At 45.0% G+C, this 23,406-nt stretch overlaps 1 protein-coding gene across 1 annotated transcript; it reads left to right on the top strand.

Annotated features, from left to right (window-relative positions):
- Positions 1 to 628: 628 nt before the first annotated feature.
- On the top strand, positions 629 to 22,714 carry EMB1793 (LYR family of Fe/S cluster biogenesis protein). The gene is made up of 2 exons (XM_086488091.1): positions 629 to 1,311; positions 22,581 to 22,714. The coding sequence occupies exon 1, from the start codon at positions 696 to 698 to the stop codon at positions 1,134 to 1,136; it is 441 nt and encodes a 146-aa protein (XP_086344217.1). The 5' UTR covers positions 629 to 695; the 3' UTR covers positions 1,137 to 1,311; positions 22,581 to 22,714.
- The last annotated feature ends 692 nt before the right edge of the window (positions 22,715 to 23,406 follow it).

The raw sequence follows: 23,406 nt of genomic DNA, 5'->3' as shown, positions 1-23,406 counted from the left end.
GCCTCTTTCGCCTCCTGCTTGTGCGACTTGTGCCTACCCCCCTGTGCGCAATCTTTTCTCACACCTTCTCGCTGATCCAATGCAAAGCCCTAAAGCGAATATACTCTCCTAATGAGAGATTTTTTGATTTTACTCCAATTGCGTACCCCTACTTCATGCTGCAGTCGGGACTTCTAGTATGGTTGCATCTGCCAAGATTCGCCACGACTTTCTTTTTCCTAAGTCGTGGGCACATCCTCGCTTATATTTGACACGGGGTCCAACTCGCGGGATTGACGGCAGGGGCGAGTTCACGGCAGGGGCGCACGATTTGGGCCGTCGGATCTCCGCAACAGGGGGGGACATGGTTTATGTACACCTGCAGTCGCAGTACCTGCAGTGATGCGCGATAGGCGGGTTGGATAGAGCTGGGGAGTGTGGCGGGGGAGGTCCGGGGTTCAAGGCACGACGGCCGGCTGGGAACCCTAACTTTTTGTTCTCCTGGAGCTTTAATCGACGGTGGATCTCTCCAACGCCGTCGATCCCTCGAGTTGGCCCCGTGTCCTTTATGGACGAGGTGGGCACATGGCAAAATAAGAGAGAGAGAGAGAGAGAGAGAGAGAGAGAGGCGTTAGAAGCCAAAGCCACAAAAAGATTAATCTCCATGTTGGTCCCGGAGTTGCCAACAAGAAGACCTTAGACCTTCTTCTGCGTCCATGTTGAGAGCATTCGCTGTACGTAGAGGTAGGTGGAGGAAAGGAACCGGCTGCGGCAACCGTGCTCTGTGTGTCCACAGTGGACCAGACAATCTCGAAGAGCTGTTGGACAAGCACGTCGTCACTGGTAGCAGCAAGAAACCGGCAACCGAAGAGGAGGGTCGTCGACGCCTCACCAGCACTCGTAGAGAATCCCTTGCTCTCTACCGAGACATTTTTCGTGCTACCAGGCTCTTTTTGTGGCCCAATGAGCAGGGCATCCTGTGGAGGGATGTCCTGCGCTCCAGCACCCGCAAGGAATTTGAAGAGGCTCGTTTCGAACAGGACCCTGAAATCATAGCTCGCTTGCTTGTGGGTGGACGCGATGCTCTCCAGCAGGCTGTGGAAAATGCAATCAAGCGGGCCCAAAAGAAGGCACCCAACAATGATCCGCCTCAGTGATTAATGGTGATACACATAAATGGTGCAGAGACTAATGTCAATACTGAAAGAGTACATGTGCATGCCAATGAGAGCAGACTCATGCATACTGTTTTCCTTTTCTCAAATTACACCCAAGGTTCAATAAAGCTGGATATGGCCACAAAAATTGAGGGTGTACCCTTGTCTTGTAAATGTAAGTCCAAGCTTGCAAACTATTGAAAAGGTCTCAATTTGTCCTTTGAGCAGTAAGAAATTTCATTTTTTAGACCAATCTCACATGTAACTTAATGGGGTTTTGATGGATATTGTTTTGTTTTTCTATGCTTGTGTGGCATTATTAGTAAAGGTACAGGAGTTATTGCTATACCCCTTCGTGTTGGATGTGGACATGGACAAGATCTTTGAAATCAGTAAAAGCACGATTGTTAGTATTCTTACGGTTTGCAATCTCCAATAACTTCTATCTCTAATCTCCTCCTGCCAGGTGATTTATGTAAGGACAATGGGCTGCCAAGGAATGGCTGATATTTCCGATGTATTGCCAAAGCCGCAAAGCTTGCCAGAGATATGCCAATTTGCGTGCTGCAGGAGGGTTGTACTTTGGCTTCTACCGTTTGTCTGAGATGGCTGCAAAAATGCCATAGAGAGGCAAGGCTGTCAAGATGAAGAAGGCTGCCTCTGCGTGCCCCGATCGGCAAATGATCACCGAGGCTATAGGTAGTCTGCGTACTGATGAGTGTATGAAAATGAGATGTATTACTTCATTCTCAGGGTGTAGTGAGGCAAAAACACAGGAGCTTCTTTGATAACTGGCTGTGTAAAATGCAGCATATGGGGGGTTTGTCTGTCATCCATGACGGCTGAGAGCAACGGGGAAGCTAGTGTCTGAGGTAGAGCACCAATGGTGGTTGCAAGGTGCTGAAGTGTAGGATATCATACATGCCTGAATGCTTGAACTACCTCCCTTTCGCTTGGTAATGTCTGCCCTAGGCCTCACTTTTGTACCCTTTTATTAGCTTAGAGTTGAAAAGCCTATAAGTGACTATGCTTCAATTTTGACCTTCAATTAGGTATTTGCCAAAAAAGGCAAATTGTCACAATTGTATAGCTTTAACATCTGCTTGGTAGCTCATAGTGGACATAATAAGGATGGGGAAGTTGATGTAGAAGCTACCATGGACACCCTAGCAGTATATCTACTATTGAATAGATCTTGGAGAATGCAACCCCATAGAAACGCAGGCTTGAACATCATCAGTACGACTACTATTAGATACACCTTGGAGAATGCAACAACTTGTTTCCATAGAAATGCAAGCTTGAACATGAGTCGCTTCATAGAAAGTTGAATGCAGACCACTCAATGTCCAAGGTTTCCCATGGATTGAATTTTGAGCACCACGTTCAAGACTCTTGAAGACAATAACCTTAGAAACACATCTTACTGTTAGATGCAACGGAATTGGGAGGAGAGAGAGAGAGAGAGAGAGAGAGAGAGAGAGAGAACACTGGTGTTTTCTCTCATCAGAAGGCCTAGCGTTTTTGCACCAAATCAGCCAGCGTTTTTGCACTTGCAGATTCCCGGCGACAGTAGACAACAGATCAGCCCTAGTGTTAGCAGATTCCCGCAGCAACACGGTAGATTTCCTAGCGTTAGCAGATTTCCCCGCAAGGTCAGTTTTCAGCCCTAGCGTTTTTGGTTTGCAGATCAACCTCAGCGTTTTTGCAGATCATTGCGACAAAATCAGCCATAGGACCAGCGTTTCCAGTTTTCAGCCTTTAGCACTCGCAAAAGAACCCCCGAACCTCGCACATCTCACCTTCCCGCAACACATCCTCGCCGCACGGTCAGATTCTGCAAGGTTTACAGATTCAGCCCGGAAAACACAGATTTTAGCATCTGCGTTTTCAGCACGTCGTCGTCGCGTCGTCATCATCGACATAGAGTCAGAATTCAGCAGATAAAGATTTGCAGATTTCAGCCCTTTTCAGATTTCAGACCGTCTCGTCGTCATCATCGTTGTCGACATCGTCGGCAAGTCCAAGCATTGTAGAGATTTGTGCAATCATAAGTAGACCGCTCTCGTCATAGAGAGTGGGGCCTTCAGAGGAGGGTTTTACAACGTCTCTGGTGTCGTATTCTCTTCTCTATCTCTCAGTCTCATGCACTTCCATTCATAGTGTCCATTCACTTTGTTTGTGTCCATTGCACTCTCTCACTAAAGGAACGGAAGGCTCTCCCTTCCGTAAGTAAAAGGAACCTTGAGCACAGTTCGGAGCACTCATCTTGAGCAAAGTTCAACATTCACACTCTTGTACTTTGAACTCAGATTAATATAAAAAGAAATACCAAAAGGGGCGCCAGTCTTTGGGGCCAATATCTCTAGGCACGGATCCGTTGGGCCAGTGTTGAATAAATTGTGAAATGTGAACTGTTTTGAAGTGGTTATTTGGTATTGTCGTGGTAGATTCTTGACTTGGAGTGTCCAAGTCTGTTACAAACACTCACAAAAGTGCCAGATCAATTCCTATTCTAGACTGGCTTCACTAAACTGAACCCTGGTCATGCTGTAGCTTGTCCACGGACACATAGGGTTGGATGTGTCACGTGACAAGCAGCCATCAACGTTTTTGACCAGCGATCAGCCCTTCACTATCGCCATCAACATCCCGTCGCCGCAGCAGTACAACAATTCAGTCCTACAGCACTTCAGCGTTTTTCAGATTTCAGACCATAGCCTCGACATCATCAGTTTCCAGCCTTAGCCTCGCTGTACCCACAACCTACCGTAAACATATCAGCATCCTAGAACCATTGTACCGGATTTGTGCAATCTAAAGCAAATACCTCTCTAGCAATAGAGAGGGGGGCCCTTGGAGGGGGGTTTGGGATCCCATTTGGTCTCTCTCTCTCTCTCTCTCTCTCAACACTTTCACTCACAGTTTGCATTCTCTTGTTTTGGTCTATGACACAATCTCTCATGAAGTAAAGGGGGGCTCTCTCTTCCCTTCAATAAAAGGAACCTTGGCACGAATTGAGCACTATCTTGAGCATTCACCATCATTCTTTTTGCTGCACATTACAGGTGGAGTCTTATGTATACTTGGGAGGCACCTTTGCTAGCTCACCTAGGCGCTTCACCATGGCGAAGGCTATTACGGATACTCATGAGAGGCTATGTGGCGTTGGCCATGCTAGAGAGGAGATGTCATCGGACACACTTTCAAGAGCACCACACAAAGGGTTACACAAAGGGTTACTCATTGACACCTTGGTCACCCCAGCTTTGATGTATGCTACAATAGTATGGGCCCCTGTATGCTACAATAGTATGGGCCCCTGGACTATCAACCACCTCATGTACTCAGATTGAGAGACCATGGATGTGTGATATCACGCCTGTTTCGCAGCAAGCCCTCCATACCACACGACATTATTAGAGCTGAATTAGCCACTCCACCCATGCTAGTCGAGGCTATTTTCTAGACAGTTTGCCTCATCTAGAGGGTGAGAGAGATACCATTAAATAGACTCACACACAGACTCTTCGAGCCTCCAAACAGATTTTAGAGTCAGTCGAGCAAGAGTCTTGGTACTTGCAGGTGAGAGTTGGATCACATGGACTAGACATGGATAGATTACCACCCTTCCAGTATGACCTAGACTGCCCCTTTCCAGCTCTCACACAATGAGAGGAAGATAGTACGCAAACAGGATCCTTGGTAGCTCTACATCAAAGAGACATGGAACGCACCTAGACAACCTCTTCCCTCGAAGATGCTATATTACAGTGAGCTCTGCGTGACCATTCTAGATGAGGGGTTTATTCAGAGACCACGCTACATGGATACATACATGCCACATAACTCACGAGTGGCGATTGGTCAACTATGAGTATTATCATGATGGCTAGAGATAGAGGCAAGAAGAGCTGTTCATACCCCTCGAGCTGAGAGGTTTTGCCAGCTTTGCATAGAGAGGGTGATTGAGAACGAGGAGCACTTTGTTTGCAGTTGTAGAGCATATGGGAGTATCAGAGACAGATATAAGGCTCTTTTCACAGGACAACCCACCTTATGATCGTTTATGGAGTCTAGTAATCAGCGTCAGTTTGGTTGTTTTTTAGTGGAGATACATGGACATAGAGAGACACTACTTGCACCTTCCGCGGGCAGTCAGTCACAACTTATAGACTTCTTCCAAAGGACCTCCACCCTACCGCCACCTGTCAAACGAATATAGCGAGGGGTCGCCCTATAGCAAGTTGAGACGGCGAAAGCTAGGAGACGCCCTCGAGCTCCAGGATACACAGCTCGGAGGCTCCATCACATGTAGGCAACCCATGAGAGATTTGCTATGATGCTGGAAGACCTAGCCACGATCATATGCAAAGCCCTTACACCACACCCACCCATGTACGAGATCTTACATCCATAGTTTGGCATAGGATGGAGCTAGTCGGCTTGATGCATCATCATGCACTTCATTATTGTACTTCCGTGAGCATATAGATGTGCACCCATACCTGCTAGAGATAGAGCTCCTCCCTCCCTCTGCATATACCATGTATTTTGTATCCTAGCCTCCCATAGATTACCCCTTCCCCCCTTACGATATGTTACTTTGTACTTTTGTCCTTTCTGATAGATGAATCACACACACACACACACACACACACATCACTATCTGCTATGTTTTGGCTTTTTTCATACCTGATCCTATTCCACACAAACCCACACACATGTCACATAGGATGCATCTATTGATTATTTCACTCCTTTATACATACGACTCAAACTATTAACCTGACCCTGCTAGAATATTTTTCTATATTAACCTTACCCTAGCCGAGATTAACTAGGAAACCCTTACTTATACCTACTAAACACTTTTTACCTACTTTGATTTGATAGTGCCCTCGAGCTTACCCTTGTATAGAACCCCACCCTAATGAACTCCTTGAGAGTATGAGCAGTGGAGCACACTCTAGGGGTGTTATTACCCGGGTACATTATTAGACGTGGCCTTTTATGAAGACGCTTCACCCAAACGTGATGATCATCAACCTTTTCCTACCCCCGATGCTGTGCGGCATTCTTTGTTGCCCTCACTCTCTCATGCACTCTCTCACCTGCACCCTTCCACCGTCACTATACACCGGCTTATGAGCTCTGTAGGTGCTCACCTTGGCTTGCCCTGTCACAAGACGGGCACCACGTGCCCGTAGAAAAGAATAGACTGAACACACTTTTAACACTTCAATAACAACTGAACTGAAAGAGAGAGACGACACGCGACACGGAGTGGCGGAATTCCACCCTAGAGAGTATTGGCCCCAAACCTTGGCGCTCCTTTCTGTATTTCTTTATATTGCATCAACACAACCTTACGTTCACTTTGTAGTTGTTCTTCGACCCCTTTAATATGCTTTTAAATTACACGGAGCTGGTACTCCAGACTCTGCACCTTCGCCAAGAAGCATGCCAGAGAATGAGCCCTAGCCTCATATTTAAAGGCCCTTGGCCTGAAAAGTAGTTACAGTGAAAAGCCTTCAAAACTCAAAAGCTCTGGTCCAAAAAAGCAATGCCAAAAGCTGCTAGCGCAATTTACGGAAATCCGTACAGCCTGCCACGTCATCAGCCAACGCAAAACGCGGAAATCTGTACAACCTGCCACGTCATCATGTCAGCGTAATTTTCGGAAAACTGCCACGTCATCAGTTTTCGCGTGTGTCCGGATCTTGCTTTATTTTAATCCTATATGTCACTTGGGGCCCCATCGAACGGGGTCCCCATAAGTTAATAGGACTTCTTCTTCTTCTGCTACTTGTTCTTCTTAGGGTTTAGGCCCCTCGGCCGGCATATGTAAGTTGGCTCCATTCTTTAGGGTTTTGCCACGTCAGCAGTTTGTTACATCTCCCCTTCTTGAAATAGAGTAATCGTCCGCGATTACGGCATATTTGCAAAACAACTCAAGTTAGCTCAAAAAAATAAATAAATTCCTAGGGTCATTCCAATGGACAATGAGTTTGCTCTTTTTATTAAGGAGTTAGCGTCTCCTTTCTGCTCTTTTGATCAAGGAGTTAGCTTCTCCTTTCTGCTCTTTTGATCAAGGAGTTAGCTTCTCCTTTCGTCCAGATCAGAACTCTTGATATTCCGGCGTAGTAAAATTAGCCATCACACCCAAACCGTACTGATCTTCCACGGGTGTCTTGATGCACTAAAAAATTACATACCCAGGCAATCTCATCCAATTAGGAATATTCAGTAATTGGCACATCACAATGCAACACAAATGCTCACATATGCATGTTACAAGACATAGAAACATAAAGCCGCCGATGAACACTCCCCCCGCAAATAACCATCCAAGTCGGGGCCATGAGCTGTTCAACGACTCCCTCATCACTCCTCCCGCAAATAACCTAAAAAGGTTCGGGCCATGAGATATAGAGGACTTTTACAACCAAACGCCCCCCAGACCGCAGCCTGCATCGTTTGGAGGTGCTGAGAGTAACCACTGCTTAGACTTCTTAATACTCCCACCGTAAATAACCATGCAGGTGCGGGCCATGAGTAACAACAACAATACTCCCCCTGTAAATAACCACAAGGGTTCAGGCCATGAGTAAAAACAACAATACTCCCCCCGTAAATAACCACAAGGGTCCGGGCCATGAGTAAAAACAACACTTTTCAATCATTTAATACTCCCCCCGCAAATAACCACAAGGGTCTGGGCCATGAGTATGAACAAGTATTCTCAAACATCTTTTCTCACTACTCCACCCGGGAGTAAAATCACCAATCATTGAAACCAGTATTAAAACCAGAGTCAGACAATTCAAATCGGCACCAAGATAGGTTCAAAACAGATACCATCCATTTCAAACAAAGCTTCAAACAATACTTTCTCAAACAAAGTTCAAAAGTATCTAACTATAGAACAACTAGAGAGTTCATTCAGGGTTTTGTTCGGACAACCGAACTTTGAGGACGACTGGCTTGCTCTTCTGCATCACGGTGATGGTTTGGTTCCGAACTTGGGAGAGTCGCATCGTTCTTGTCATGCCAAGGCATATGCCTAATAGAACGTCACAATTGCCCAACTTCATAATGTGGAAATCGGCTTTTCCATGATAATCTTGGATAGTCACTGGAAGAGCACCAATGAGTAGTACCACTTTCTGAGTTTGCCCTGTGGCTAGCTCAGCTTCAATTTCTCCCCTCTGCATCATAATCAAAGTCCATTTGCTTCAAGAATTGTGGATGGATGAAGTTCTCTGTAGCTCCTGGGTTAAAGAAAATTAGGGCTTTCAAACCGTTGACTTTGCCATATGCTCGACACAATTCATTTGTACTTTCAAGTCGTATGCCATAGATGTCAGGTACTAATCCAATAGCCGGTTTAGCTCGTTTGGCTGGAGATGGTCCTAGGTTTCTGTCGACTGTCGACGCGGGAGTCGGCTCCGCAGGTCTGTCAGTGCGTTGGGGACAACCAAAATAGTTATGTCCTGTTTGAAAGCATCCAAAACATTGGCCTTCCTGTAGTAAGGTGTCTCGTTGTTGACGTGTCAAACGAGGCCTTTGTGGTTGACTTTCACGAGACTCTCGAGAATTTGTTCGTTGTTGCCGAGAGTTGTGGTTAGTGGCCGGAGATTCTTCTGTGGTAAACTCTAGCTTTCCCTTCATCAGTTTGTAGCCGACCGCGGCATGGTCCATAAGTTCTTGCATGGTAGAGACTTGCTTGGATAGACAATATTCCTGCAATCGTGATGGTAGACCAATGGTGTATCGCTCGCACTGGGCCTCCAAGGAAACAAATCTAAAAAAAGACACCGGAAGGTACACGTCGAGAAACCTTTGGTTATATTCGTCCATGGTTTCGGTGGCAAGCATTTTCAAGTTGCCCCACTCTACCAAAATCCGGACTTCAAACATCGAAGTCATGTAACTACGTGCAAAAACTGTCTTGAAGGCTTGCCAGGTCCTTGGAGCATGTTATTGTGTCGCGATTGAACACCATTGCATAGCATTATCTTTAAGAAATCCCGCTGCTCGAGAAATCTTGGATTCTTCTGTATAGTTCCCCAAAGCATAGATGTTGTCGAATTTGTTGTAGGAACTGCAATGCTTTCTTGCGATCTTTCACCCCGGAAAAAGTGAAAAATTTGATTGTCGTGCCACCATCTTTGAAATCTTTAGGTTGGTTAGGCACATATCCCGGGTATGGATAATAAGGGTATCCATATGGGCTTTAACCATTGTACCCTGGTGGCGGTGGTGGTGGAGGTGGGGGCAATGGCGGTGGCAAAGCGGTTGCACTGGATCAGGGTCAGATGGTTGCACCATACTCCCCTAATTGGAACAGACGGCTGAGAAGGTTGCCGGCTGGAAGCTCTCGTACTTTCTGGTGCCGGAGGAGGAGGTACCACCTGGGGCATCAGAGGGGGTAACATGTAGTTCAAAAATTGTTGAAAACTTTGCAGCGTCGAAAGATTCTGCTGAGGATGCCGGGAAAGAATGTCGTGGAGTTTGTTGAGCAGGAACTGCAAATATTCTGCTAAATCCATGAATTCCAAGTATTGGGTTCTTAATTGGCTTATGCCCTGTAAGACACTGCGGTGAAGACGGGAGCGCGCCCGATGCGCGATGAAGTAAGGGTGGTGGCTAATAGGTCCGGGTTGGAGGGGGAAGATACCTCGAATAAAATTCCAATAGCTCTGTTTGCTCTTTTGTAGGACTGGTATGCTTTCAGAAAAGCACACGCCTGATGCTCTGATACCACTGTCACAAGATGGGCACCATGTGCCCGTAGAAAAGAATAGACTGAACAGACTTTTAACACTTCAATAACAACTGAACTGAAAGAGAGACGACACACGACACGGAGTGGCGGAATTCCACCCCAGAGAGTATTGGCCCCAAACCTTGGCGCCCCTTTCGGTATTTCTTTATATTGCATCAACACAGTACAAGCCGATACTCCACACTCTGCACCTTCGCCAAGAAGCATGCCAGAGAATGAGCCCTAGTCTCATATTTAAAGGCCCTTGGCCTGAAAAACAGCTACAGTGAAAAGCCTTCAAAACTCAAAAGCTTTTGGTCCAAAAAAAGCAATGCCAAAAGCTGCCAGCGCAATTTATGGAAATACGTACAGCCTGCCACGTCATCAGCCAACGCAAAACGCGGAAATCCGTACAGCTTGCCACGTCATCATGTCAGCGCAATTTTCGGAAAATTACCACGTCATCAGTTTTCGCGTGTGTCCGGATCTTGCTTTATTTTAATCCTTTATGTCACTTGGGGCCCCATCGGACGGGGTCCCCATAAGTTAATAGGACTTCTTCTTTTTTTGCTACTTGTTCTTCTTAGGGATTAGGCCCCTCGGCCGGCATATGTAAGTTGGCTCCATACTTTAGGGTTTAGCAGTTTGTTACAGGGCTGCCACAAACAATGTAACACCCAAAATCTGTCCGTTTCAGACCGTTGGAGGCTGCCAGTTTTTTGACTGTTACTGTTGTTCCGAACGTTCCAGCCGTTCCCCACCCATCGTTCTGGTATTGTCTGTCGGAACGCCATGCCGTTGTTGGGTTAAAGGCCTAAATAACCCCTTTTTGTACATTTTTGTACTTTGTCATATTGAACCTGGACACATTTTTTAAAGGTCACTTATAATAAAAGTGGGAAAACCCAAAACTCAATTATTGAGTTTTCCCCAAAAACGTGAGCCCTCTCTCTTCTGCTAGCGCTTCCTCTCTCGCTGGCCTTCACCTCCCCTCTCTACACACACACTGCACTTCCTCGCGTGCTCTCTCACTTGCACACACCGCCGCGCACTCATCAACTGGTATCAAAGCCCGATTAGGGTTTGCCCCAAACCTGCAAATGCTGAATTTCAGCCAAGAAGGTCAACTTTCACACGAGATTTTGCAATTTCGTCGCCAAAGGACTCGTCCCCGGACACTAGAGAGCTCTCGGCAACCAAAATTGACCTAAAACAGGCTGAAATTAGGTCAAAAAACAGGAAATTACAGGTTATGACAACAAAATACAGGTTTTGCAAATGATGTATTAAGGTGTGAGAATACTTTTGCTGAGTCCCTGCTACCCGAAAACACTGAAATTGCCGAAAAACAAGCCCTAAAACATGTGTGTTAAGCAAATTTCAGATTTGCGCAGGTTTTTGCAAGTGTTTTTTATGGTGCGATTACATTGGGGAAAGTGCAAATTGATGCAATCTACGCACATTTGACAAATTTTGTCGATGTATGACCATTTGTGGCTCAATTTCATGCAATTTTGATGCTACAAATTGGGGCTTTTGTGCTTACATGCTTCTAAAGGTTGTGTATTAGCCTTATGTATGTTTTCTGAGGCTAAAAACAACTAAATTTGTTGTTTTCGAGCACAAATTCCCTCGCTGAAATTTCTTGCGCATAAATTTTAGAAATTGAATTTTGTGCCCAAATCGACCTATTTTGCCCCAAATTGCTCTTGTGACCATTTGGAGCTGTAGTGCACATCTCTGTGAGGCTATACTCCGATTTTTGCGCATTTTGCCCAAAAATTCAGCGTATTATCCCTCTTATTTTGTGCAACTATGGCCTCATCTTCTTCGGATGTGAAGAACCTCTTCGAGATTAGGAGGTTCGATGGTACAGGTTTTGATCTTTGGAAAGACAGGATTCAAGGAATCCTATTTCTTAAGAATTGCGAAGGGGCACTTGAACAGGTGAAGCCACACAATATGACGGATGAAGCATGGGTTAGCATGAACAGGAAGGCCGTTACATACATTAAAATGGCCATGACCGATGAGACCGTCATTGATGTGAAAGGTCTCACGACTGCTTTTGATGTGTGGGAGAAGTTGAAGGGAATGTATGAAAATCAACGCCTGTCAACCAGGTGCACTTGATGCGAAAACTTGTTGGCATGCAACTAGATGAGTCCAAGAGCGCGGCAGAGCACTTGTCATTATTCGCAGGTACTTTGTCGCAGTTACAGGATTCTGGCTTGCCCCTTTTGATGATAAGCTGAAAGCTATCTTCTTGCTTATGACCTTACCTGAGTCATGGGAAACTTTGGTGGTTTCGTTGTCCAATAACCCCAATTTGACCTTTGATGGTGTTAGGGATTCTATCTTGAATGAAGAAATCAGGAGGAAAGCAAGTGGAGAGGGAGGCAGCTCTGCCAACATGGTTAGAGGCAGGACAGAAAAGAAGAATGCTTATGCACAAAGGAGTAAGAGTAAGAGTAAAGAAAGGGGAAATACAAGCAAAGGCAAGGGTGATGTGACTTGCTATCAATGTGGCAGGAAAGGTCACAAGAAACCCGATTGCAGGTACTATAAAGCTGAGTTAGAAAGGAAAAAGAATGGTGGAGACAAAAAGAAAGAGAAGAAGGAAGTCAAGGCAGATGCACAGGATAGCTCAAAGGACAAAGAGAAGGCCAATGTGGCTTCTAGTGTCGTGATTGAGGAGCTGTCAGATGTAGAGGACATCTTGTGTGCCACTTTGTCAGATGATGATGCTTATGACTTTGATGCGTCTCTAAATGTTCATTCACAGGACATGCAGATCACCAAGAGTGATCTTATTGATGCTTTGTTGACTGTCAATGATGCATTGTCCCAGACTTGGATTGTTGATTCCGGTGCTTCATTTCATGTGACTCCTATCAAGGAGTGTTTGTCTACTTTTGATGCAGGCAAGCGTGGCCTGGCCATGTATACCTTGGAAACAATCATGCATGTTCCATTGAGGGTATTGGCACTATGCATCTCTCCATAAATGACACAAATGAGCTTGTCTTGCATGATGTTCGATATGTGCCTGGAATCAAAAAGAGTCTGCTTTCTGTTGGTCAGATGGATATGCATGGTTACAGCATCTTGTTTGAGAGAGGATCATGGAAAATGACCAAAGGCTCAAGGCTGATTTAAAGGGCACAAAGAAAGGGACACTTTACTGCATGCATGGAAAGGCCGTGCTGGGCAAGTTTATTGCATTGGCTGAAATTAACTCTCACATGGAGTTGTGGCACAAGAGGCTTGGCCATATGAGCCAAAAGGGCCTTTCTAAGCTTTGTACTTTGAACAAGCTTGATGCTAAAGGCACAAAGCTTGACTTTTGTAATGAATGTCAATATGGCAAGCAAGTAAAGCGTTCTTATTACTCTGGTGTCTCTCGTAAATCTTGTGTGCTTGATCTTGTACATTCCAATGTATGTAGCATGCCTACTAAGTCTATGGGTGGTGCATGTTATTTTGTCTCCTTTGTGGATGATCATTCTAGGAAAATTTGGGTTTATTTGCTTAAGTCTAAGGATGAAGCCTTTGCTGCGTTCAAGAGATTTCATGCATTTGTAACCACCAAACATGTAGAAAGCTAAAATGCTTGCGTACAGACAATGGGGGGGTCCGGGGAGTACACAAGTGCTGAATTTAACTAGTTTTGTGAAAATTTGGGCATTAAGAGGGAGCTTACTGTACCATACAGCCCCTCTTCTAATGGTGTGGTTGAAAGATTCAATAGGACACTTTGTGAGAGGGTGAGAGCATGCTGTCCACAGCTAATCTCTCTCATGGATTTTGGGGAGAAGCTTTGAAAACTGCAGTGCATATATGCAATCGATCCCCTCACATGTTTTTGAAAGGTGACATCCTTGAAGAGGTTTGGTCTGGCAAGCCTGCTCTATATGATCACTTACGTATTTTTGGTTGCGAAGCTTTTGTGCATGTTAGACCCGAGTTGAGGAGTAAACTAGATGCGAAGTCCATTAAAGGCCTCTTAATGGGATATGGTGAAGAAGGCGAAATGGGTTACAGGATTTGGTTACCTCAGCTCAAAAGGGTTGTACGTAGCCGGGATGTTGTTTTTAATGAGGCAAGGCTGCTTTAAAACAATTGTGCCTCAAAGCATGACCTTGAAAGGGTGAAATTTCAGCATGACCAGCCACCTGTTAGGCCTATTTTTGACCCTCAAGATGCACCACAAATGGCTGAAAATGTAGATGATCCAGTGGTGTTTGAGCCAGATGATGTTGGACAGCAAATTGAGGCTCTTGAAGGGCATTTGCAGCCAAGAAACAATGCTGAAAATGGTGCTGAAAATGATGTACAGCAGCCCATTGTTGATGATTTTGTAGCGCCACCTGATGTAAACCCATTGCCGGATAATGTGGATCATCGGGTGAGGCGTCTACTCGTCAAAGACGGCCTGTGAGTCGATATGACCCCTCTTTGCATTACATTATGTTGATAGATGAGGGAGAGCCTCTTACGTATAAAGAGGCAAAGACATGTGAGCACAGCGACAAGTGGGAGCTTGCTATGCAGGAAGAGATTAAAGCTTTGCATGCTAATCATACTTGGGATTTGGTTGAATTGCCCAAAGGAAGGAAGGCTATTCCTAACAAATGGGTGTATAAAAGCAAAACTGTTGATGCAAAACCCAAGTATAAGGCAAGGCTTGTGGCAAAGGGATATGTTCAAACCAAGGGCATAGACTTTCATGAAGTGTTCTCTCCTGTTGTGAAGATGACCACTTTGCGTGTATTGTTTGCCATTGTGGTTGCTCTTGATTTGGAAATGTACCAAATGGATGTACATACAGCTTTCTTGCATGGTGATGTGGAAGAAGAGCTTTACATGAAGCAACCCGAGGGTTTTGTCACCCCTGGCAAGGAACATTTGGTATGTATGCTCAATAGAAGCTTGTATGGGCTGAAACAATCATGTAGACAGTGGTACAAGAAGTTTGATCGCCTTATGCTTAAACATGGTTACAAAAGAAGCCATGCAGACCATTGTCTGTATACCAAACGTGATGAGGATGGCAGTCCGATCATTCTTGTGCTCTATGTAGACGATATGTTGATAGCTGCATAGAAAAGAAGCACTGTAGATGCTCTTAAAGGGCAGCTGAAATCTGCGTTTTCAATGAAAGACCTTGGGACAACTGAACATATACTTGGAGTGCGTGTTACACGGCAAAGAGACAAGCGCCTATTGTATTTGTCGCAAGAAAAGTACATTGAAAAGGTACTGGACAGATTTAACATGGCTGAAGCAAAGCCTCTTGGCGTGCCATTACAACCATATGTTAAAATCTCCAAGGATGATTGTCCGAAGTCAAAGGAAGAAGCCAATGACATGCAAAGTGTGCCTTATGCTTCAGCTTGTGGTTCACTTATGTATGCTATGGTTGCTACTAGGCCTGACATAGCCCATGCAGTGGGAGTTGTGAGCCGGTTTATGGCTAATCCAGGCAGGTTGCATTGGGATGCAGTGAAGTCCATTATGAGGTACTTGAAAGGGACTAAAAACAAATGCCTTTGCTATGGTAAAGGACCAATGGAGTTGAAGGGATTTTGTGACTCTGACATGGCTGGTGATGTGGATACACGGAAATCCACAAGTGGCTATGTATTTACTCTTGCGGGAGGTGCTGTTTCATGGTGTTCTAGATTGCAAAAGATTGTTGCATTGTCTACTACAGAGGCTGAATATATTTCAGCCACTGAGGCTTCCAAAGAAGCTATTTGGTTAGCACGCCTATGCAGTGAGTTCGGCTTGCCTGCCAAGGCACCTATGCTTGGTTGTGATAGCCAGAGTGCTATATGTCTGGCAAAGAACGCCATGTTTCATGCACGCACAAAGCATATTGATGTGCGGTATCACTTCATACGATAAGTGCTTGAGGATGGCCTTATTACATTGGTTAAGGTCCATACATCACAAAATCCAGCCGATGCTCTCACTAAGTGCTTACCCAAAGCACAACATCATCTATGCATAGAGATGGTGGGAGTCACGTAGCTTAAAGGCGCCATTTATGCCTTTAAGTGGGAGGTTGTTGGGTTAAAGGCCTAAATAACCCCTTTTTGTACATTTTTATACTTTGTCTATTGAACCTGGACACATTTTTTAAAGGTCACTTATAATAAAAGTGGGAAAACCCAAAACTCAATTATTGAGTTTTCCCCAAAAACGTGAGCCCTCTCTCTTCTGCTAGCGCTTCCTCTCCTGCTGGCCTTCGCCTCCCCTCTCTGCACACACACTGCACTTCCTCGCGTGCTCTTTCACTTGCACACACCGCCGCGCGCTCATCAGCCGTTCTGGGACATTCCCTGCTCCGACGACCTGTCGGAACGCCGTTCCGACGTCCCAGGCCCTGGAAGGTCGTTTCCTGGTAACTTTGGCTTTAACCCTATTGTTGTTCCATAGGTCTCTGTGTTTATGTGTTTATGTAGCGTTTTTTTTAAAGCTACTTCCTAAAAAGTATATATTTACCAATTGGATCTCTTTATATGATTTTTTAATGAACCACGGGTAACTTGTGATCTTGAATGTTTAGTGTCTGCCAAACAATGGATAACTTTACTGTGGTTTTTTTGAGAAAAAAGACTTCCTTTGCAATCTCTCAAAAAACACCCAGTAATCAGGCCGCTTTTATAAAACAAAGTACAAGCCCAAAAAAGTCGTTTAAAGAGTTTGTATGAGCCAAAAAAAACATTCCCTAGATAACAAGAACCGACTAGTGCTTAAAAAGAACCAACATAGTGTTATTTAAACACATCAAAGCTAGTAAAGCAGCATACTCATTTGATACCCTACGCCAAAGTAATGGTTATTTTCCCAGCCCAAGGGAAGTAACAACGAAACCAATTTGTTTTAACAGAGATATTAGTCCTCCCACCCTCTCTCTATATATTTTTAAGGCAGAGTATTAAGTCAACTTTCTTTTTTTAAAAAAATATAGTAAATGCTAATTGCGGCAGTTAACCAGTAAGCCAGTGACCCAGAGAACATGGCGTATTGCAGAAAAAACCCCAGTAGGGCTAGGCACCAACTTGAGAAGCATTGCCGTGCTCGATCATCTCCATGGATTCAAGTATTCACACACTTTAATCCCACAATAACGACATGCCCTCAATCCTCTCTTTTACATACACACACTACACAATCAAGGGTAAGTGTGGGGCAAAAACTTCCCTCACCTTTAAATAGGGGAGCCACCACCGATAGTTGAACAGAGACCACCGCAAAATATGCTCATGAGATCTACACAACGCCCAAGAGGGCATGTAACAAAGTGCTTACGTGGCAAAACCCTAAAGAATGGAGCCAACTTACATATGCCGGTCGAGGGGCCTAAACCCTAAGAAGAACAAGTAACAGAAGAAGAAGTCCTATTAACTGATGGGGCTCCAGTCCGATGGGGCCCCAAGTGACATAAAGGATTAAAATAAAGCAGGATCCAGACACACGTAAAAACTGATGATGTGGTAGTTTTCCGAAGATTGCGCTGACATGATGACGTGGTAGGCTGTACGGATTTCCGCGTTTCGCGCTGGCTGATGATGTGGCAGGCTGTATGAATTTTCGTAAATTTCGCTGGCAGCTTTTGGCATTGCTTTTTTGGACCAGAAGCTTTTGAGTTTTGAAGGCTTTTCACTGTAACTGCTTTTCAGGCCAAGGGCCTTTAAATATGAGGCTAGGGCTCATTCTCTGGCATGCTTCTTGGCGAAGGTGCAGAGTCTGGAGTACCGGCTTGTACTGTGTTGATGCAATATAAAGAAATATCGAAAGGGGCGCCAAGGTTTGGGGCCAACACTCTCTGGGGTGGAATTCCGCTACTCCGTGTCACGTGTCGTCTCTCTCTTTCAGTTCAGTTGTTATTGAAGTGTTAAAAGTCTGTTCAGTCTATTCTTTTCTTCGGGAACGTGGTGCCTGTCTTGTGACAGCCCTTATAAATTGCCCCCTCTCACCCCTTTCCTTCACAAATGCAACAAGCTCTCAAGCTCTCTCTCTCTCCCTTGCTCTCAAGCTCTCTCTCCCTTGCTCTCAAGCTCTACCCTCAAGCTCTCAAGTTCTCTCCCTTGGGCTTGCCCTCAAGGCTTCAAGCTCTCTCTCCCTTGGTCTCAAGAAGTGAAGCTTCCCTCTCAAGCTCTCTATTTCAAGCTCTCACGGAGTCAAGCCTTTCTCTCAAGCCCTCTCTCTCAAGCTCTCTCTCTCAAATCCTCAAGGATCAAGCTCTCTCTCTTTCTCGGATAATCCATGACCTCTTCTTCTCGTACAACCCCCTCCGTTCATGCGGGCAACATTCAAAAGGCGAAGGAATGTCGTGGTGGGATGAAGTGACCTCGGAAGGCACCTTGTCGGCGGCAAGAGGTTCTCGTGCATGGGCATGCAAGCTATGCTCTTACCCGCGGAAAGGGGGGTATGACAAAGTGAGGGCACACTTTCTTCGAGTGCCAGGACATGAGGTGAGATTTTGCACCAACGTAACCATCGAGAAGAGGAAGGAGCTTGAGGAAAAGGATTGGCAATTCAACCATAAAGCCAAGTCCGCACGCAAAGGTATCGACCCAAAGACCCTCATTTTCTCTTCTTCTTCTCTACCCAGTGCTGGTGGCTGTGGATCTTCATCGGGTCCGATTCGTCGCCAAAGGACCGTTGCAACCTTTTGGGACCCGAAGAAGAAGGAAGAGGTGGGTGCCGCCATGGCCCGATTCTTCTACCACGACCATATCCCATTTGTCATGGCTCGGTAAGCTTTATCGATCTTCTCTCTCATTTTGTTAGGTGCAGCGGAATGAATGTTTACGCTTTGCTCAAGATGAGTGCTTTGAACTGTGCTCAAGGTTCCTTTTGTTCTTATGGAAGGGAGAGCCTTCCGTTCTTAATGAGAGAATGCTATGATCACAAACAAAGTGAATGGACACTGTGCGTGCAAGTGTATGAGACTGAGAGATAGAGAGAGAAGAGAGATACAACACCAGAGACGTTGTAAAACCCTCCTCCGAAGGCCCCTCTCTCGTCGGCGAGAGTGGTCTACTTATTGATTGCACAAAGTGGTACAATGATGATGCATGGAAACTGATGCAACTTGGGACTGTGCCGGTGACGATGACGGGGATGGCGACGACGACTTAAAGGCTGAATTCTGCAATCTTCTATCTGCTGTCCATAAAAACGCTATGGCTGAAAATCGGGGACTGATTCGGGACTGCTGAAAACGCTGTTTTGGCTGCGTTTTTGAAGGCTGAAAATGACGAACTTCTACAATGTCTAGGGCTGAATCTGCTGCTATCCATGAATGCTGAAAACGCTGACTATCTGTTGCAGAAATGGGCTGAAAATAGAAAACGCTGGCTGGCTGGTAGCGTTAGTAAAAACGCTGGGTCTGTGGGTATGCTGGTGATGAAGGAACTGAAAACGCCAGGGCTAGGGAACTGTGGTAGGCTTGCGGTGGAAATCTGCTGGAAACAGAAAACGCTAGGGCTTGGAGAAAACGCCAAGGCAAGGGAGAGGGAAATCGCCAAGGCAAGGAGTTCTTGATGGTTCTTGCTGAGAAGGTGCCTGTTGAGCGGGGAGCTCTTGCTGCCTCTTCTGCCATTTAGTGCTAACTTGGGTTTGCTTATATATTTTCTTAGCAAAATTGTCCTACCTACTTTTGTTGGGAAGTCACTTAAATTAATAAGTGAAAAATGTCAAAAATAGGGAAAATAGGCTAAATGCACTGGAAAAATCCCCTAACTGATTCTAATGGATTCTGATGGGAATACTAATGATCATGCTGTGTGCAACCAGAGGATATGCATCTACACTAAGTGACTGGGCATGCACGGTCTACGAATATACTCACAGAAGTGCGAGATCACTTCTAATTTAGACTGACTGAACCCTGATCATACTGTAGCTTGTCCACGGACACATAGGGTTGGATGTGTCACGTGACACATTTCTTCTGTTATCGTTGTTTCCGCCACTATGATCTCTAAAGTTCAAAGTTTAAACTATGAATAATCATACTAACTCCTTCTATGTGTGATCGAAATAGGTCAGAGTATTGGAAAGTTATGGTGCAATGGATAGCGGAGTACGGTACTGGCTATGTGCCGCCATCTTCAGAGGCTCTTCGAACGCTTTGCTCGATTGAGAGAAGGCGATCGTGGAGCAAGCAACACTCAATATTCAACTGCTCTGAGCAAAACATGGTGTTTCCCTCATTGCAGACGGGTGGAGCGATACAAGGAAGAGATCTATCGATGGCCTCGTTGCATACTCGAGTGGAGAGATGTACTTTGTGCACTCTCATGATGCCATCGAAAGTGGCAAGTCCGCCGATGTCCTCGCTGCAGAGTGGACAACGGCCATAGAAACGATCGGTGAGCAACATGTGATGGCCTTTGTCATAGATCGGGAGGCATCAAACAGGGGAGCAACAACCATTGTAGACGGCCACTATTCGCATGTGACAGTGTGCTTTTGCATGCACATTGCTTGAACAACCTTCTAAACGACATCGGCAAGTTAGAATGGATCGCAACAGTCATTGCCGATGCAATGAAGATTGTTAATTTCATCAACAATCACAACTTCATTCGGTGCGAGTACCTCAAGAGGTCGGGTGGCAAAGTATCTCTAAAGTATTCAGACACTCGCTTCGCATTCAACTTTCTCCTTGTGGGCAGGCTGTCTGAATGTCAAAATGTGGTCTGACGGGTCTTCATCAGTGATGAGTTCACCACCTCCCCCTATGCAAAGACAATTGCAACTTGTAGGGATTCTCTGCAAGGAGAAGGCAGAGGATCTTGAGTTTTGGAAGGAGCTCAAGGTCTAGACGAACAAGTAAAACCGGTGGTTCATTTGCTTCAGGTTGTGGATGGCATGGACCCTTGCATCAGCAACGTTTATGAGGCAATGGACCGCATGATCGAGCAGCTTGAGCTAGATATAAAGCGATATGATGAGATCCTTATGCTTTGCAGCTCGAGGTGGAATTCATATGCCTCTCCTTTACACGGGGCAACATACATGGTGGATCTAGAGTTCCAAGGTGCAGGGCAAGAGACAGATAAAGAAGTCATGAACCAATTTGCAGAGATCTTAAACAATATGGTTCTAGACAGAGATGGGCGCCGCATTGTATGAAATCAATTGAGACAGTACAGAGAGATGCGGGGGTCATTTGGCAGTCCAGATGCTCAGATTGATCGCAGGAAGATAGGTTCAGTGCTATGGTGGGAGGACTATGGCTATGATGGCCCTGAGCTTGAGAGATTGACGATCCACATTCTTAGCCAGTCAGTTAGTACCTCATGCTTGGAGCAATTGTGGAGTACCTTTAACCACATTGCTTCCAAGAAGAGGAATCGGTTTGGAGTAGAGAAGGCAAATGATCTTGTCTTTGTCAGCACAAATTTGAAAATGGTTTGCAAGAGTACAAGTAAACAGAGAGATTCTTTTACACAGTGGGAGATGGAGCAAGAGGCTCCTTAGGCAAGTGGAGATACAGAGGCACTGACACCAGGTACTTTGTCCATGGCCGAGGTCGAGCCGGGCTTAGAGCTTGATGATGAGGAATGGGAGGATGTGCCTGACATACAGGCGGCTACTACTAATTGGGAGGCTTCTCAAGCTAGTGGCTCTTGAGTCTTGAGAGTCAAGACTTTAGGACTTCCATTATCCATACCTTTTTGTATTGTGGCTTGCCGCTTGACCCCTTTGTAGCATCTTTATGGTATTTGTCACCTTTTGTCTTTTGGTATTGTGGTTTGCTCCCCTTGTAGTCTCATTATGGTATATGTCACCTTTGGCCTTTTTGTAGTGCCTTGGGGGGCCTTGTTAGCCAAAATTAAGTGAAAAGCATATTTTGCTCAATGTTATGGCTCAACTTTCAAGTCTTGCAATTATAGAGCTCTAATGTGTAATTGATTATTGCATGTGTTAGTGTATGGGCATTGTGTTTGTTGTGTGTGTACTATGACCGTGGCGCCGCACATCACAATCAAGTCATAATAAGGTTGAATGTATAGTGAATCGTGTTTTTTGTGGGTATTAGAGTCAAAGGACTCTAGTACTACTTGTGTTCAAACACATAACGCTAAAAATTGCATTATTTGGGTGTTTTTTATGCCTCCTGTTCCGCGTTGTTCTTGTTCTGGACCCCTTGCCGTTCCCCCGTTCCGCAAGGGGGCCAATCGCCGTTCCCGTTCCGCGTTCCGGGTAACTCTGGTTAAAGCACTTGGATCAAAAGGGGTACTAACCCTTTGATCAGAACTTGTTCTAAATAAATATTGAAGTTCTTAAAAAATTGGGATAATTAGCAACCTTTACTATAACGTATAAACTCACTTGAATCTTAAGGGAGTGATGGCCTTTTCGATTTCAAGTTGAAAATGAACCTAAAATGAACTGAAGGAAACACACATTATACTTCAGCTATAAAGCAATGGCTTTATGATTACAAAAAAAAGCTATAAAGCAATGGCTTTATGATTACAAAAAATGACAAGTAAACAGCCCCAGACATTCACATTATTTTGGATAGTAGGCTTAAGTTTAAAAAGGTTGTAAGATGGACATGGATAACAACTGATAGGGTTTGTCGACACTTGTAATATGTAGTCAAGGCTAACGAATCTGTTGTCTTGTTTACATGGATGCAGGTGAGGACTCTTATCTTTTCTTAGGATCTTTTTGGCTTAGTTGCTGCCCGTCATTGATGTAAAAAAACACTAAAATGATATCTCATCTCACATTAATTGTCCCTTGTCTAAATGAACTGTTATGTTCTTTTGTGTATATGTGTTAGTTTAAAAATAGCAAAACACACACACACACACACACACACACACACACACACACACACACACAGAGTAGCTGAGGGTTGAAGCGGAAATTGGCCGCCACCTAGACTTGACGAGGCAGCCAAAAACTCCACCAAGAATCTCCAATATTAGACTCTAGATCTCCAAAGCCGCATTGCGCATGATGCATCCCAAGAGAAATAAGCATCACCACAGCACAAAGACTTTGTTACACTCTTCCATTCCTCCTTTGTGCCTAGCCTTTCATGTTCCTGTTATATCTGAAGGATTTTTTCACTACCAGTTCTGTTTATTTTGTGTTCCCTACGGGCCAATGTAATGCCCACGGGCCTGTAACTTGGTTATGTAATACAAAGGATCAAGCCCTCCTCTCTCTTCTCTCTCTCTCTCTCTCTCTCTCTCACGTGCTCGTGCGCGCACGCGCGCACACACACACACACACACACACACACACACACACAATGGGAGGCAATAAGAAGCCTGAAATGTTAAACCTTTTAATAAATTCTTGCAGATTTTCTTTGTAGGTCTAAATGATTGTCTGAAACATTTTGAGTTTGATTGTACTAATAACAATGGGTTGTGGATATGATTGTTGTGTTTGATCTTGCAACACAGAGATGTGGAGGAGTTTTTTTGCATCATTGTAATGGCCTTGCCTTGC

The sequence above is a fragment of the Adiantum capillus-veneris genome, chromosome 18 (genome assembly GCF_014529385.1).
Source record: "Adiantum capillus-veneris isolate H3 chromosome 18, ASM1452938v2, whole genome shotgun sequence".
In the NCBI taxonomy this organism is placed as follows: Eukaryota; Viridiplantae; Streptophyta; class Polypodiopsida; order Polypodiales; family Pteridaceae; genus Adiantum; species Adiantum capillus-veneris.
The sequence above is the reverse complement of the archived record's forward strand: the minus strand, read 5'-3'. Positions and strand labels throughout refer to the sequence as shown.